This window comes from Cucumis sativus, chromosome 3, assembly GCF_000004075.3.
Source record: "Cucumis sativus cultivar 9930 chromosome 3, Cucumber_9930_V3, whole genome shotgun sequence".
Taxonomy (NCBI): domain Eukaryota; kingdom Viridiplantae; phylum Streptophyta; class Magnoliopsida; order Cucurbitales; family Cucurbitaceae; genus Cucumis; species Cucumis sativus.
Genome location: NC_026657.2, coordinates 20,622,798 through 20,641,297, shown reverse-complemented (window position 1 = coordinate 20,641,297; position 18,500 = coordinate 20,622,798). Strand labels below are relative to the sequence as shown.

General features: G+C 30.8%; 1 protein-coding gene across 1 annotated transcript; it reads left to right on the top strand.

Annotated features, from left to right (window-relative positions):
* Nucleotides 1–7,285: 7,285 nt before the first annotated feature.
* Nucleotides 7,286–8,272, top strand: LOC101211124 (protein NDR1). The gene has a single exon (XM_004151979.3). It carries the CDS (start codon nt 7,482–7,484, stop codon nt 8,091–8,093), a length of 612 nt encoding a protein of 203 aa, XP_004152027.1. The 5' UTR covers nt 7,286–7,481; the 3' UTR covers nt 8,094–8,272.
* Nucleotides 8,273–18,500: the final 10,228 nt, after the last annotated feature.

Below are 18,500 nucleotides of genomic sequence, written 5' to 3'. Positions count from 1 at the left end.
CTTTCATCTGTAGTTCTACGGCAGTAGTGTTTTCGTTAGAATAGTTGTGATTGTGCTGTGAGAATATTTGAGATGTGTGTGCCGAGTTTTCCCCAAACACATTATTGTAGAAAAAAAAACTTTTTTTCTTGATTCGTAGTTTTCTTTCCTATAAATTAAGAAAATAATTGTGGTGGGTAGCATTTTGAAATTATGATATAAGAAATATAACACATTGTTTTTTAATTTTACAAATATGACAAAATCTTCAATTATAAAAAGTACTATTCATCTTAAATTTGTAATTATTTATAAACTACTTTTAATAACTTATTTCTATTCGTGTTTTTAATGTCATGATCCTTTATTTATTCTCTTATTTTTTAAAACTCTAATCATCATTTATGGAAAAATTACTTCTTACAATCTTGATTTTAGGATATCTATAGTACAATAATTGCAATTTAGGATATCAATAGTACAATAATTGCAATATGAAATACGATGGTTGTTGGTTGATTATTTAATTTCGTTTGTAAATTTTCTTTAGTATTTTGAGTTATGAAATATAATGGTTGTTGGTTAGTAATTTAATTTCGTTTGTAATTTTTCTTTAGTATTTTGAGTTGAATATGATTTAAATGATTTTTGTTTTATTTTTTATATTGGTTTTGTTTTGGTTCTACTTTGTCTAAATTTTGTATATTAGTGTTGTGAGCTACTTAAACGGGCTGTAAAGAAGAATAACAAATTATAGGTTTTACTTTGGAAAAATAGCAAAAATAGTTTTAAATTGTTAAAATAGCAAAAACATAAAAGATAGAAAAATAAATAAATAAAGCAATCTCTCAAATGTTCCTATCTAAACTTAAAAATAAAAATAGTTCACCTAAAATCATAAACCTTAATTACACTGTAATTGAAATAGGATATGCTACATAAAAATTTCCTCCCAAAAACATAAAATTAGAAAAGTTGCCACTATTAGAAAGGTCCACCTCATTCCTGCAAAATTTAAAATCTAATCATTTTTTTTCCTTAGATTTCGGCTGCTTACTTCCTTCTTCATTCAAAACCCTAAAGATAGTTTGAAAACGATTTAAAAGCATTTGTTCATCCAATCTTGAAGAAAATGATATCACAATACAACAAATTTATTCGAAGGATAACCTAGCAGACTTATTTACAAAATTATTGCCTACTGCAACCTTTGAAAAATTGGTGTACAACGTTGGAATGTGACAACTCAGAGATTTGAAGTGATGTTTCCATAAGAAGGAGTAAATTCTATTTATATATACTCTTTTTCCTTCCATAAGATTGTTTTTCCAATTGGGTATTTTCCTAGCAAGATTTTAACAAGCATATTTCATATATGTAATATACACCTGAGGAGTATTATAAATATTAGTAAAATAGATGTCCATCGTCCATTATGTTTCGTGCATATAGCCAATTGTCACTCTCCCTCTCATTCAACTCCTATGTCACGTATCTTCAAGATGCCAAGCTTTAGTGGTCATGTATTCCACCTCAAGCTTGCCACATTTTCTATAAAAAGTGACATTTGGTGGGTTTTGGAAGACACACACATTGACTATGTCACACCCCCCCCCGACCACCCCTTCTTGACAAAGAGACGACGTGGATTCAGCCTATATCGCTCCTTTAATTTCTCAACGACACTAGCTGACCCTTAGCAACTAACCTTTGAATGAAACATACACCAAAGCAATCAACACAATTCATAAATAAAATAGCAGTATAGCCAATCTATTAACAAAATATATAAAAGTCTTATACAAAGTTTTAACACAACCCTGCTTAACTTAATTACAAGATTCACTCAAAACCTGACTCTAACTCTTGCCCTTGACATTACATGACAGTAAGTATCAAGTTCAAAACAATAAGACAATGTATTAAAGGAAGACAGAATCCTTCAGCAGACAGACAACAGTGCATCAAGCTTCTGAGAACACGACCTCTACTTGGAAAGTGGAAAACATTTTAGAAAGTATGAGTTAAACAAGACTAATGAGTGACTAGGTTTTTAAATAACATTTCATAAACATTTAAGCAATAATTAAAACGATATATCATAAATACATTAGCTTTGTAAACATTTAGAAATCAATAGCTCAAGTACTGTTTTTCCTCGACTAGAACCCAAGAATCTACTCCTCAGGAGATGGTAGAGCTAATCAATACCAAATTCAAACCCTAGAGATGAGCATCCCCAACTCAGTTCTTCAAAGATATGTGTCCCTAACTCTATTCCTTAGAGATAAGTGTCCTTACCTCGAATTCATCGACACCCCATGATTTACCTCATAAAGCTATTTTGAGATAACTAGCATTAGACAAAACATGTACAAAATCTTAAGCTTGTAAACAATGTTTCAATATGTTAAAGAATCTTTTTGCATAAATCAAACCATAAACCATAATCATGTCTTGTCACACTCATTTTTCCTGCTAGCCATAAATATTCCTCAGCAAACATGCTTAATCAAATATTTTAAGAAAATCGTATGGTTTAGAAATTATTCATAAATCAGATAACTTAAAGCATGCTATACATTTCAAAGCCAAGCTTTGTAAATTCCATGTAAATTAATATAACTCAAATATTTTGCTCAAAGTATTCTTTAAATAATAACTTGTATATCATGGTTAGAAACCACTTTACAAATTCATTTTTCACTATGTTAGGATATTTTGTCAAATAGTAATTCCTAATTCTTTTATGAAAATATTTAATGTTCCTATTATTTAGGAATCTTGATAAGATTGATTCCTTTGATTATGGAAAAGATATCTACTTAATATATTATGAGTATATACATATATATATATTAGATGTTTTTGGTTGTTGCATGTGTGAAAAAATATAGAGAGTTTATGGAAGAAAATTACGAGTTCGCCCGAAGACAACCGAAAAAGGTGAAGAATGTCATGACCATCTGATGTTGATCTAATCACTGTAGTTGTATGTTTTGATATGATTATGAAATAAACAAGAAAAAAGGAGTATGTCGATGAGAAGCCGACTGAACTGAGGGATCAGTCTATAAAGACAAGGGGAGCCTGTATCAAGTCTTCGAAGAGATTCATCACATCCTCAAAGGGAGCCTGAGTTTATTCTACACGCCTTCAGGAGGAGCCTGAGTCTACTAATAATTACGTCTTAATTATTTAATGTAACAACTGAGATAGTTACATATTATGAATCTCAATAATACTCCTTATTTGAGCAGAAAAGCTCCCCAGATGTAGGTAACATTTGTCGAACTGGGTTACCAAAGTGTTCTGTGTTTTTATTGTCTATGTGCTTTAGCCAAACGACTAGTTATAAGCTTGCGATATAACTAAAAGACATCTACCTTTTTTTTTTTTCACATTCACATATACAAAGCTTAAATCCTTGCCCTATACATTTTTCTGATTTCTTCACCTAAATTAATGATAATTAAGTCCAATAAATTTCCCTCTCTCATGGAAAGATCAAAACTCTACTTAGAAATACAAAACATCACCCAAATACCTTTTTGCATAGGTTAGCGAGCAGACATCACTAACATCATTTTCTTAAACTTGTGCCCAACTTGCCTCACTTTACCTGACACTCGATCCACTTTGATCACTGCCTATAATCAATGAGAAAACTTTCTTTTACAAAGTTGCTTAGAAATGTCTTAACTTTCTTATCTAAAAATTTCTTCTAAAAAATTCAATAGATGTTTCCTATAGCTTTTGAAAGGTGAACACCACTCTAGTTCGTTCGAAAAATGACCTTCCTCTCTTTCTTGAGTCCAAACTCAATCTTCCTCATCTCACTTTTATTTGGTAGTCCTACTTTAAAAACTAGCTTCAAAATATAAAAATTTTCAAGTGGCTTGAAGAAAAATGCACGAGTGGTTTGTGAACACTCCTCATTTGAAGTGACCCTTATATAGAGCACCTTGCATGCTAACCCCTTGACACCTTCTACTTGCTGAAAAAATAGTCTTTTCATGTTATGGACACTTGTGAACCCTTGACCAATATGCTAAGAGTGCCCACAAACCTTACAACCTCGCCCATTATAAGGTTCCACACCCACAAGCCTTCTACCAAGATAGGAAACCTCACTTAAATGGCCACATGACCCTTCCTCATGCACATAGTCTCCTCGCCAAACCACATGGCCACCTAGCTTCAATCCCTAGGCCTTCTTTCCACAACAGTTAGCCTACCAGCCCTTCATGCCAAGCTTCTTCTCGCCTATAAGGTGAAATTGGCCACACAAGACAATCCCTTAAAGGTTCTCTCGCCTAATTCCACACATCACATGTCTTGGCCACCTAGCTAGTCATGTCTTTGGAGACTTTCAACCTTCCTCTTGGCTGCCTACCAAGTCCCTCTTGTCCTAGCACATGGACTTGCCAACCCTTTTCACACTCCAATGGCTGACAACCTTATTTTCTTTAACTTTTTATCACTTGGCTTTTTTTAATCAAGCGACTCTAAATATTAAGAACATCTTAAACAACTTTATCGTGACTTCCCTTCTTTCACCAATCATGACACATTTACAATGACTCTCTTTGAGTTACTTCCTCAATCTTAACTTTAGTCTAAACCTATCATTCCAAGTTCTTAAAAGACTTAAGTATCCTTGGGTATGGGGTTTATAAACTAAATTCCCAAAATTTTGAAGAGTGTGGAATGTATTGGTGATTTTTTAGAGAGAATTTATTTTCCTTAATTTCTTTAAAAAATTACTTTATATATTATATTATAACTATTTTAATTTTATATTTTCCCAATATAATTGGTATTTTGGTTATGCCTAATCTTTACAACATCAAATATTTATTCCAAATCTCAAAAATTGAAATGTCTACAAAACTTACATACATAATCAAACATGATGTCAGAATATAGGAAGAAAATATCTATTTAAAGAAAGATGTAAAACAATCAAATGGATCTTACATAAATATGAAACAAAAAGAATAACCAGCCACTAATGTAGTATCTTATTGTTCAATGTAATTAACTCAAATATAGTTTAGAGTGTGAACTTAATTTAACATAGACCAGTCAAAATCATATTATATTGATTTACTTTCATTCAAAATATATATTAAACTACAAGTTAGGATTTTAAAACTTTATGAACTTAGTAACAATATTTCCTAAATTTTTATTTAAAAAGTCCCAAATTTTCAACATCATATGATTCATTTCTAATACATTTTCCAAAAAATTTAAATTGCTGTATCAAAAGTTTTTTACTTTATTAGACATTTTGAGGTTGAGAAACTAGGTTTCTGTTGTAAGGTGGAAATCTAACTTTTTATATCAAAATTAAAAATAGGATTGTAGTGTTAACTTGGAACGATGAAATAAGATAAAAATTAAGATTTAGAACAATGGGTTATAACTTCAAATAAAGATAAAAATCATTTCTAGGTATGTATCGAACGACTATTCTTATTTTGTACTAAAAAGGAAAAGTTAAGGTCGAAACTATCACAAAAAATAGGGTGATTTTGTTGGGGAGAAAAGTCGTATGTCGTTGCAGGACTTTCTTTAATCCAGTCACAACCTATATGTGGTAAGCCACATCTTCATGTACGAAAGGTTGGTGTATAAACGATTGACTTCAATATTTTGTTTAATTTTTTTAGTTTATTTAATTGTCTTTAATATTTTTTAATTATTTGTTTAATACTAAATCATAACTATTTTAGTTAATAAATGAAATAATAAATAGACTAAATTTAAGCACAAATTTCATAAATATTGTAACACCAGTTGATTTTTTTCTTTCGCTTTGTTCTTTTCTTCTTTAAGCTTCTACTCATTTAATTTTGTTATTTTTTTTTGTTAAGTTTCTAATATGACAATGACTTTGGTGTAAAGGAGAATGCAGTTTCATATCATTTCTAATTGAAAATTGAAGTTCATATCATTTTCAATTATCACAAACTAAGCATGATCCACATATATATATATATATATATATATTTATCTGCAACAGCTTCGCTCTATCGTCGTCATCTATGTCGAATACATCTACAATTTGTGTCAACAACATTGAGCCGTCTTGTTTGTTGAATAGTCTACATTTACCAAGTTTTGATCACACACAGTGAACTCAAATCTCTGACAAATCGTGTTCCAATGAGTGCTTGTGTGCGACTTGAACAAAATTATTCTATAAGATTAAATATAATAATATTATACAATAATGTTCAAGCCATGTAATTACAAAACTTATTATATTAAAATTCATACCATACAATAATAGTAAGTGTCGTCGAGTGTGATAAATCGTCTCATAATTGAATTGTAATAGAAAAAGTAGCCATCTGATATAGAGTTGGGTCATGTGTTGCTTCTCCTTGTGCACAACGATATCATGACGTGCATGTCACGTCGTGATATATTCATCAGACATCTTACTCTAGTCTTGATCGGGTTTATCTCTTAAATCAATTTGGTGTAGTGTTGGGTTTGTAAAACACAACGATGGTACAATTTTTCGCATACCAAACTGTCGTCCAATCAGTCCAAAGTCAAATTTAGTCTCCAATAACAGTTAAAATACATCTAGATCAAGTCTAAATTTAAACAATCAAAGTTTTCATTCCAAAATATGTCCAACGCATCTATTTTGTTTTAAGAATATACATATTAATACATCAATTCCAAATTCAAACAATCAATACATACACGCCATAAAAGTTTCATTCCTAATACAATACATTTATAGACTATAAAATGATGAAACTCAAGAAAATCACACCAATACATTTATATTAATTTGATAAACTAAAATATACAAAAAAGTACCATGACTACAAACCTTAGATCAATGTCATCAATGGATAACGAATGGTGGGACGGGACAATGGTAGGACTAAAGACGATGTGACCACAAAAGTGAAGGGCTGTTTTTTTGTTTGTTGGAAACAAATGAGGCAAATGGATACTAGGATGACAGAAGTGGTGGTAGCATTTTGTTGGTGAATAAGTAGTGTACTTGGTACACGTCTCCACCTTTAAGTGGTGGACCGGGTACATGACTTGAAATTGAAGTCGTGTACCGGGTTCATGACTTTATGCATGTTGAAAAACTGGTGTTGTTGATTGCGATATTGATAGTAGCAGACATCCTCTATCGTGCTATATTTTACAATAAATATTTAAATAGCATTATTTAAAAAAAAAATGGTGCATTTGGTTTAGGGCGCTATATTTGTGTTATATACACATATATAGTTTTGAAAGATTTGTATTACAATTTACAACTTTTGGAGAGGGAAAAAGAGTTGCCTTCCCTCCACTAAGTTTTCTTAATCTGTGGTCGGTCCCATCCCATCCCATCTGGGCTCTCTTTTCTTTACCCCCAACAGCATTATTGTACCCTTTTTTTTATTCTCTTCTCATTTCTTTCTTCTTTTTCTTCTCCATTCTCACCGGAACCTATTTCTTATTCTCTGGCAAACATGGCGGAATCCGGCTGGTGCTGCAAGTGCTGCTTCAAGTTCATCATAACAGCCGGCTTTTCAGCTCTGTTTTTATGGTTAAGCCTTCGAACCCGCAAACCCAAATGCTCAATCGAATTTTTCTACATTCCAGCCTTAAATCAATCCCTAAATTCTTCCTCGAATTCCTCCCTCATCTTCGATCTGCGTCTCAAAAACCAGAACAAAGAAAAATCCGTCTACTATGACACTATCTATCTCAACCTCACGCTCCTCGACGAAACTCGCCGCCTGGTGGGTAACTTGACGGTACCTGGTTTCCATCAAGGCCGCGACAAGAAGGCGTTGAGGAAGGAGTCCTTCGAGGCCCGTGGAGTTGATTGGAAGGCGGTTTCCCGTAATGGGTCAACGGTTATCCGGCTGGATTTGGCGACGGCGGTCAGGTACAAGATCTTGCTGTGGAAGACCAAGAGGGAGAATTTGAGACTCGGAACAGAGGTCAAAGTCAACGAACAGGGAGTCAAGGACAACCCACATGGAATCACGCTCAACTCTGGCGCCGCCGTGCCCGTCGGCTCGCTGGTGAGGGTTATTTGGAGCTTTTGGGTGTTTGTTTTGTGGATAATTTTTTGAAATTAAACCTCAACTGTGTTTCTTGTTGTGGGTTTGTTTGATTTAGTCGAATTTTTGGGCGGCGTTTTTAGTCGGAAGTGTTCTCCACCGCCCACTCACGGCTGACGTTAGATGGTACATAAATTAATTTTTGGTTGAATAAAATATTTATGTGTTCCATTTTGGAAAGTTTTATTTTAGTCAAATTACAACTTATCTCGCATTTCTCCCTATTTTATTTCTATTTTGATTTTTAAGGCTTTTAAAGCATGAAATAGGGAGGATAGCCATTTTAGAAATAATAATTAAAGAATAAAAAAATTGTAAATATAATAAAATTATTGTTGGTAGACTTCTATCACTGATAAACTCGTATAGTCTATCGTTGATAAACCAATATTTATAAAATGACCTATCGCTATAGACTTCATTGATAGATCATTTGCAAAATGACCTATTGCTATAGGTTTTTATTGTTGATAGAATTTGACAAATTTTACTGTATTTGTAAATTTTTTAAAATGTTGCTATATACTTAATTATTTTTTAATGTAATTGTTAAATTTATAACTATCATTATTCTTAATGGACTTATTTTCAAATATAGAAAAATGGACCAAATATTTATTAAACAATATTTTAGATTATCATTTTTTATTTTACGTTAGATTTATATAATCTAAAACTTTGTTATATTTTGTAATTATTTTTTATTTATAATAATTTCTCATCTTAAAAAAGTGAAACTTCGAAATGATAAAGGGAATTACCTTAGTCACGTTTCAGAAGTCTCACAACACTAACAAGAATAACGGCGATTAAAACAATTGCTAAACCACCCACAAGAAAGCTAAATATAGTTTTACTCCAAAGGTTGATCAAATATAGAAAAGAAAAGAAAACTTCTTTCTAAATTCATAATTTCCGACAACGATTATCACAATCTAATTATTGATTAAACTACATGTATTACAATAATATAAATAAAAACATTAAGCTTAAAAGATAAAACTCTATCAAAAATTTTATTTCAAATTCAACTCATGTTATATAAAAAATGTAAAAACTACCAACCTATTCAAACTAATAAAAAAGGTTATAGAAAAGAACACAGCATTTAATCTAATGTGTTTGCTCCTACTCTAATAAATGAAAATACATAAAATTAAAGCAATACATATAAATTTTAATTAGTTTGATGAATCTAAATTTGATTATGCTTCCTGAATGGCCAATTTTTTTAGGGTTGAAACTCTTTCATATTTGAAAGCTTAACTTAGAAGTAAATCGTTTAATCCTTCAGGTCCTAATCTGTCAAATATTTCCTTATCATTAAACATAGCCTGAGCTTTACATTTACATTGTTGAACTTCATAACCCCTCTTGTTGGTCAGCTACATATCAACACTCCTATCAAACTTCCACCATTTGTTCACACTCAGACCATTAAAAGCCAAAATAAGAAACTGAAATGGTGTTGTTGGATGTCAACGACGACACAAGGAGAGAATGATAGACCGACAATGGATCTTTGATAGGATAAGTTGAGAGAATGATAGACCGACAATGGATCTTTGATAGGATAAGTTGAAGAAAATGTGGGAACAAGTGGTAGAAGATGAAAAAACTCAGTTAGGGTTTTTGGAATATTGTAATATAGCTCAATTATTAAAAAAATGTCCATAAACTTTATAATTTGGATAAAAAATACCTAAAATATTCTAAAGTTTTAAAAATGCTCTTAAACTTTAAAAAAGAGTTAAAAATGCTTTACTTTCGGATGAAAATTGTTAAAATTTTGTTTCAAAATTACCCCTAAATTATTTAAATGTTTCATAAATATCATTAATTCTTTTTTTAAAAAAGTTTAAAAATATTCTATTGATCAATTTTTATACCAATTTTGCCTGACATCCAAAATAAAAACAAAATTTGTTAAGTAAAATCATAAAATTCCATAAAATTTCAAAATAAAAATTTGTCCTTAAAACATGCTAATACGATAATTAGTCAAACAAAAAGAAGTATTTGACTATTAACACACACTAAACTGTTAATGTATAACTTAGTTAAAGCATTTAAGTCCTAAAATCTCTTAGTAGTTATGTTATTTTTATTAGAGTTACCCTACCTTATCAACGTATGTCGTTTTATTTATGAGTTACGTAAATGGCAAAAAAAAATCCTAAGAAATTAAGCATATACAACACAAGGATTAAATAATTGCATATATATCACAAAAATAAGAAGACTAAAATATCCACGTCCAACTATCATTTTGGATGTTTCTTGCCGAATTTTTTAAATTAAAAATTATCACTGATAGCATCTATCAGTCATAACAGCTATCATCGATATCATCACTATTAATTGTTTTTAATGATATGCTATCATTGATAGCTTTTAATTTAATAAATGATTATTTTACACACTTCTCGATTGTTTCAGGTTGAAAGCTATCATTAATAGCTACAATTAGTGAATATCAATGATAGTTATCAATTGTTATCACTTATCGCTGCTATAAGTGATAACTTGTCACTAATACAAGTATTTTTTTTTCTTGATTTTCTTAAATTGAAAATTATCATTGATAGCAATTGATAGTTGTTATACATTGCTATCACTGATAGATGTTATCAATGATAGATTTTAATTTGAAAAATATGTTATCAAATGATATAATTGAAAACGTCTATTAGCGATATCTTTTATTAATGATAACCATTAAAGGGTGGAATAACTTTCAATTTGAAAAATATGGTATCAATTGCTATAGTTAGCTGCTATCGCTTCTAACTGCTATTAGTGATAGCTTTCAGTTTGAGAAATGTGACATTAGTTGCTATTTCTGATATCTTCTATCAACGATGTTGCTATCAATTGGTATACCTGATAACTACTATAACTAATTTTTCTATATTGTTATCAACGTAAAATGATATCACTAACATTAGTTATCAATGATTACATTAAAAGAATATTGTTGACAGCAACTATAAGCGACATTATTAGAAGAATAATTTTTATAAGTGATATCTCCTTGGTAAACATATTTATTTTGAATTGATGGGGTTTAATTATGCTATCAGGGTGTATCTTTATAACTACAATGAATGATGATATTCTTTTATTGCTATCACTAGTAATATCTATCAATGTAACAACAAAAGGATATCACTAATTGCATCTATAAGTAATATCATTAATAGGCTACTATATACTAGTGATATCAAGGTAATGCTACTATAAAGTGATATTGTGGTTGTTTATTTTTCAGCATAAATAGACAAAGAAAAGAGATCTGATTAGCATGCTATCGAAAATAGCTTTGAATCACTAATAACATACTATCCATATGATACCTTCTATTTTGTTAATACTATAAATGAAATTGATATAGTTACAACTTTTGTTGAAATAAATATGAGAATAGAGAGAAAGGGTTTGTGCCCCATGAATCAGAGGAAGTAAATGCAAGCTTTCTTTCCACCTTTGCCTAATAGGGGTGGTTGCACATTATTGATTTCAAGTTATGCTATCAACATTTACATCATTTAGAAATTCGAAGTTCAAGTGATCAACGATAAATTCATAAAAAATATATTGACATATTATACATGATGTCATTAATAGAAGTCATAACTGATAGCATGCTATCAGTGATAGAAGTTGTCACTAATAGCATGAGAGGAAGGAAGCTCAAGAGCAAAATTGACATTTTAAAAAATTATTTGACCATATGACCAATAAAAAATTGTCATGTTTGTAAATATTGTTTTCTTGTACTATAAATTATATATATTTTCTAATTTTTGTTATTTAGTGCAATTTCTTCGTTTATATAGAAAAAGAGGGGGAGAAGAAAATTGAAAAATATATTTTTCTTAACTTTTTTTCTTTAAATTGAAAAGTATTTTTTGAACTTGAAAGTTTAAGAGTATTTTAAAAAATTTAGTGTGTGTTAATAGTCAAATATATACTTTTTATTTGATTAGTGATTATTTTAGTATGTTTTAAGAAGAAATTTTTATTTAAATATTTTTTTAGATTTTGTGAAATTTTATATTTCAAATTAGAATTTTTGTTTTTATTTCGGTTGGTGAGAAAATTAGATCAATGTATTTTTTAACTTTTTTTTAAAGTTTAAATGTATTTATGAAACTTGTCAATAGTTTAAATGTATTTTTGAAATAAAATTTCAAAAGTATTTCACGTAAAACTAACTGTAAATATATTTTTGAATAATTTTTGAAACTATAAGGACATTTTTTTTACTTTTGAAAATTTAGGGAGCATTTTCTTTTAATAATTTAACCTTTTAATATTTAAACCATTTTTATTTCATATTACTTGTCAACTAATTAAATGATTTTGCCAAGTAGTTAAATGACTTCTCATCTATGTCAATATTTAGCTATCCAAACGGTAGTTAAAAGTTAAGTCGAAGAATCAATTAGAACTATTTTACAATCTTGAAGGGCTAAAATATGCTTTTCAAAACTCCATGGACCAAATAGACATCAATTTTAAATTCTAAGTGTAATTTAGAATTCAGAAACGTATATGTCTTATTATCATTGAGTCAAAGCAATGTTACATATTTATATAGAGAATAAACTAAACCCTAGAGACTATGTAAAATTACAATAAAGGACATATATATATATATATATATCATAACACTAAGAACTAAAAATGCATTTTATCATATTGTTTAGAAGAACCTAAATATAAATAACAAATGTTTTTATTAAATGTATTGTAGTTTTTTTTCTTTTTACCACGAACGCAAGTACCTGGGAAAGACAAACACTGTGATAAATATATTACAAGATGATATACATTTTTAACACTTTTAAGAAATAAAAAAAATATCTTTTTTTTACACTTCTCTCTCAATGTTTGTAAGAACATAAAATTATGTTTAAGGTGCTCGGTCAGATCGTGTGAAGTTAGGGTTTGGTTATTTAGTCTGGAGTTTGAAAACATTAATAAAGAGTGATTTGCATCTTCTTTTTTTGTTACATGCAAAGCTATATAGAGGTCTTTTATTAGGATCCTTGCAATCACTCACAAAAAAAGTTAACTTAGATCAAACTTAGAACCTATGATGGTCACTCAAAGATCCAAAGACAATTCACTTTAAAATTAGCTAATTGAACAAGACTAATCTAATGATTTGATTTTAACATCAAATCTAAAGCAAGATTTGAAAAGTTAACACAATACCAAAAGAGTGGATTAAGCGTAAGCTTTTTAATATTGATATTCTGAATTTTAGAGAGCATGCACTACAAGCCATTTTATAGACTAAAAAGTTGTGAGCATGCACTACAAGCCATTTTATAGACTAAAAAGTTGTGCATGGGGTGAAAGTTCAAAAGTCATTCAAATACACTTAAATGCCAATTGCAGAAAATAAAACCTAAGAACTTAAAACAATATTATGTACTAAATTATAAATCAAACTGGAAAACTAAAAATGTAGAAAATCATCAATGCCTTAAATTTTGCCTCTAAAAGGCGCCAAAGTAGTTTTGCATATTTAATAAGGTTTGACATCATGTTTTCTCGTGCATTGCACGAATAACAACACGTTCTTCGTAAAATTTGTACACCCTTTTTCCTTTGTGTCATCTTTCAAGTTATTAGACTTTTCTCATGCTATATTCACTCCATTCTCATCTTGAGTCATTGAACTAACATTGAATATAAATTTGAGTCAAAATTGTTTGTTGCTTGATGAAATTTTGCTAGCTTTTGAAGGTGTAGTGTGAAAGCCTCTTGAATCTTCTTTATCTTGCTTCTTGTAATTGTTGCTTCGGGTACAATTAATGGACCAATTGTTGGATTCACATCAAAGAGAAAAAAGAGAGAAAGACAGTGTGTTTCGATAAATGTGTGAAAGATAAAAAGATAAATTTAAGCACACTTTTGAAATAAACCTCGATGGCTCCACAATTGTGACAAAACTTTACATGCACAAGATCTTCAGAGCCCCGAGATGATGTATGCCTTGCATGAAAATTGTGATACCCATGTTTTGAGTACTAGGCGTTAGAAGTTAGGAAATCAAAGTTTAAAAGAAGGGGTTAAGGGGATAGATGGAAATCAAAGTGTGAAACCAAGATATTAATGGAGGTTGTAAATATTTTGGTAGGTGTTATATATGATGCTAGACGACGAAGAAGGACGCATGAGAAAGAAAGGGCTTGGCAGTCAAGAGTTAAGGGTGGATGCGCTTAGTTAGATAGCTACGACTGTGAAGTATGGAAAGTAGTGGGGCACGTGACAGTTTAAGATTTTAAGTAGATTTAAGGTGGCTTAATTAGAATTATTTTAACTAATAACTAATGGAATGACACGTGTAAAAGGCTAAGTAGGTACTTATCGAATTAAAAGAGTTTAAAGGTGATCAATCTAAGCTCAAGACTAGTATAAATAGACTAAGAGTTGTCATAAGTTGAAGCTGGAGTAAGAAAAGAAGGTTAGCTTTGAGAGGGTCGTAAGAATTAGGTGTTAAAGAGGACTAAGCATTGGGAAGCATAGGGTAGGCATCAGAAGGGAAAAAGGAAAAGGAAAATAAATTTGGTTAGTAAGTGACTTCTCTTTCAAAAGTTAAAGTTTTAATTGTTCTCCTATGAGTCAAGTGTTGCATTTAGCCATGTTATGTTCAAAACCTGAGAAACATGTGACATGTTTAATACTAGTTATGAAAGCATAGAAGTAGTCACATAGTAGTAAAGCATATGACAAGGCAAAAACAATACGTATGAAACTATATATCGGTAAGGTTGTTAGAGTCAAGCACTAATATGTTTAATAATGAAATTTAGCTTGCTAAGAGTAGGTTGCATTTACCAAGATTTACCTCGACAAAAAGTATTTAAAAATTTACCCTTACTTTTTATCATAGGTCGATGGTAAGTAGGAGTGTCGAACCCAACAGAACGGTGATAAAATAAATATTCTGAAATCAAGCTTCAAAGAAGTGATGTTAGTAGAACAGGAAAGCATGAAAGAAAATGTGGAAAAAATCAAGTTGAATCAAGAATTAAGGTTGATTTAGGATGTAAACTCAATTAAACAAAAAAAAAATGTAAAAATTAAACTCTACAAGAAAAATGAGGAAATGAGCCATAGGCATTATTCAATTCTTATAATTGAAATAAAAGGAATATGAAATGGTTTTTTTCTCAAAAAAGGAGATTTTTGATCAAGATTCTTGCAAGATCAACTTGCTTCATTCTTATAAGAACTTTAATCAAGCTTCAAGAAAAGAGATAATCATCAAAAGCATTTATTGTATATTCTTGCAATAACAACTAATGTCTAATTCTTGCTCTTTAAAGAAGATCAAAGTATCTTTGGTACTTTTTTGGAAATAATTTGCAACAATGAATTAATTGGATTTAATTGTGCACATCAAGTTGATGCAAAATTCACAAATTGCCAAGAACAAGGGTGATTCATCTGGCATTAATCAATATCAAGATTTGACACGTTGAAATCAAGAATTAAATTGAGTTTTTGTGTAGACAAATGTAATCAAATCATTCTTGCACTCATTTTCCATAGTCAAAGTATCTTGCATACAAATTGGTGAATCAAGGACAATTTCAAGAATTAATTAGACATTGCTCAAAATTATTTTGAGGGAAGAAAAGAGGCACAATGAAGAAGAGGATTGGGACTTTTTAGAGAATTTGGGATTAATTTGTGAATTGATGAATTAATTGGGGAAATTACGGCTTATATAGAAAAATAATGGAAATAACAGTTTATGGGGTTCGAAACCATGACTTTTAAGCGAAGGCATGGAGAGAATTGACGAAAATTGGCTATTTTTAAGAAAGTTGCAAAACTATCATGAAAATGTCATTGAAAACATATAAAAAAAATGAGTTTAAGTCGGTGGGATTCGAACTCGGGTGGCTGAGGATCCGCACACGAGGAGGTGCTGACACATGGCGGATAGAGGAGGAGAGACGCGTGGATGAAAATATATTTGAATTTTTTCGTCTGACGAGGAGGACGTGTGTGAAGAGAGATCAAAACGTTGATTGGGAAATTCCAGAAAATAATATGTAAGCTTCGATTCCAAAGTCTTAAGGGAATTTTCAAGCATTCTTTAAATTTTCAACGAGCTTAAGAACGTAACTTGGTAAAAGTTGGTAGGAAAAGGAATTATACCAAGGTCTTAAGTATTTATGACGAATTAAAGAACTCGTATAATGTTTTGGACAAAAAGGAAATTTTATTTCAACACTCGGTTAAAAAAGGCATTTCAATAGTAATTTTTGAAAAACCATGGAAAGTACATAGTTGTACAAATTTCTTGGTTGGAGTGTATGGTAGCTTAAAGCATGTCAAGGAAAGGAGCTAGATGATAAGAAGAGATGGCAAGGCATATAGTCAAAGAAAGGGCCTAGGCAAAGTGTAAAACAGAATGAATTCCAACTGAAATTCATAAGTCTTTTTTCTTTCTTTTTCTAACTACTTCTGTTGTGTAACCACCTATAAATATATAAAGGTGCTTCCTAACAAAATAGAAAAATAGACACATACTTTTCATCAAAAAGAGAGAAGAAAGGAAAAGAGTGAATTTTGTATACTCATCTTCATCATTACAAAAGAAAAGATCCTTCTCGTGGATGTAGGTTTTATCTTGGCCGAACCACGTAAATACTTGTAGCATCCTTCTTCTTCTCCTTAATCTTCTCATTATAGTGAGTTCATTATACTAAAATCAAACCACAAAAGGAAGAACCACATTAGGGTTATTTGCAAAACAGAGAGAACGAAGAAGGAGAAAGAAAAGAAAAGGTAAAGTAATTCTTCCCCTTTGTTTTTTTGTATTCCCTCTTTTCATCTTGCAACCCTAAATTCTTATCCTTCTCACACGTGTACGACTGTAAGAGTTCAACTGTGGCTTTCTCTCCTTCTTGCAATCTTTATCCCTACATTAAACAGAGGTCCAAAACAAATTTAGACCCAACACAAAGACAAGGAGGGATGGGCAAAGCATGACATGATAAGATGTTTTGTTATTACTAAGTAGGAGGTGGGAGAACATGCAAATAACCTAAGAAAAACCTAGGGTAGACTAGGTAGGAGTGTCAAAACTAGGGCATGCTAGCAAAAAGTAGGTGAAAGATGTCATTTTCAAGCCATACAAACCTTTCTATAATTAGGGAAGCTTTGAAGGAGAAGAGTATTACGTCCACTCGTGCCATTTTCTTATTTCTACTTGCTAAACCTCTCAAATTGAGTCTAGTTGGTAATCTTGGGCTGCCGAACAAATTGGAGCAAAGTAGGTTTTAGTTTGAGTTGAGCAAAGGGAGAAAGGTCAATTTTCAAAGTGAGGACAAGGTGCCCTTTTGAAGGGCTACAGATCACATAGTTAATTTTGAGGTGAGATACTTAAGATATTCTAAGCAACTTTGTAGAATGAAGTTTTATCATTTAGCTTCTGAATTTTGAGACGTTAGCCTCTAAAGCGAAAGAAACAGGTATAGTTCTATTATAAATGCGTACGAGTTTTCGTCTTTCTTATCTAAGTGCAAAGCCAAGGTAAAACACAAGGACTTTTTTAGTGATCCAAGATTAAATTATATATATGCTTTTTTTTTCAAAGGTATTGTAATAAATGCTGGGTGGAGATTTAAACTTGGGATATAGAGGTGTCAGTTGAGCTAAGTTCATGTTGGCTATATTAAATTATATTCACGGTGTCATCTATTTAATTTTACTATTATGTACACTAAAGGTGTGTGGTGAAAGGGAAATGGACGTGAAAGTCACCCATGATGTTGAACTCAATTCGTTGCAAGCACATAATAGTAAAGGAAAGTTCTTTATTCAACGCAATACAAGGAAAGATTGCAATTTCTTGAGGCAATATAAATTACATAACTAATTTCACATTAAGGCAAAAAACCTTTGGGTGTTTTGCCATACTTGCTTGCTTTTTGGGATGTAAATACTGAACTTGTGACGTTAGTCATATCTAAATCTTTTACGTTGCAAGATTTATGTTCCATCCTTTAATTAAGGCAAGCAACCTTCCAACCCGTTGTTGACACACATACTCGCATTTTTTGTTAAGGATGAATCGGTAGAAATGATTTTATCTCTAAAATCCTTTCAACACTTGTTTAAACTTGTTTAGTTAGGTTAGTTAACTCCCAATACCTAATTCACTCTCTTGAATATAATTAAGTGTTGAATGAAGCTATGACTAAACAAGATAAATGTTACAAACTTTAAGATTTCTCAAGAAACTGACTACTTCTTTATTCCATTCATAATATAGAGAGCTAATAAATGTGACAAGTAAAGAGATGCGAGAGTGAAACTGAAATAACATTGCATTCATAACAAAAGTTTTAGGCCTCTCGACCATGAAGTTTATAACATAAATAC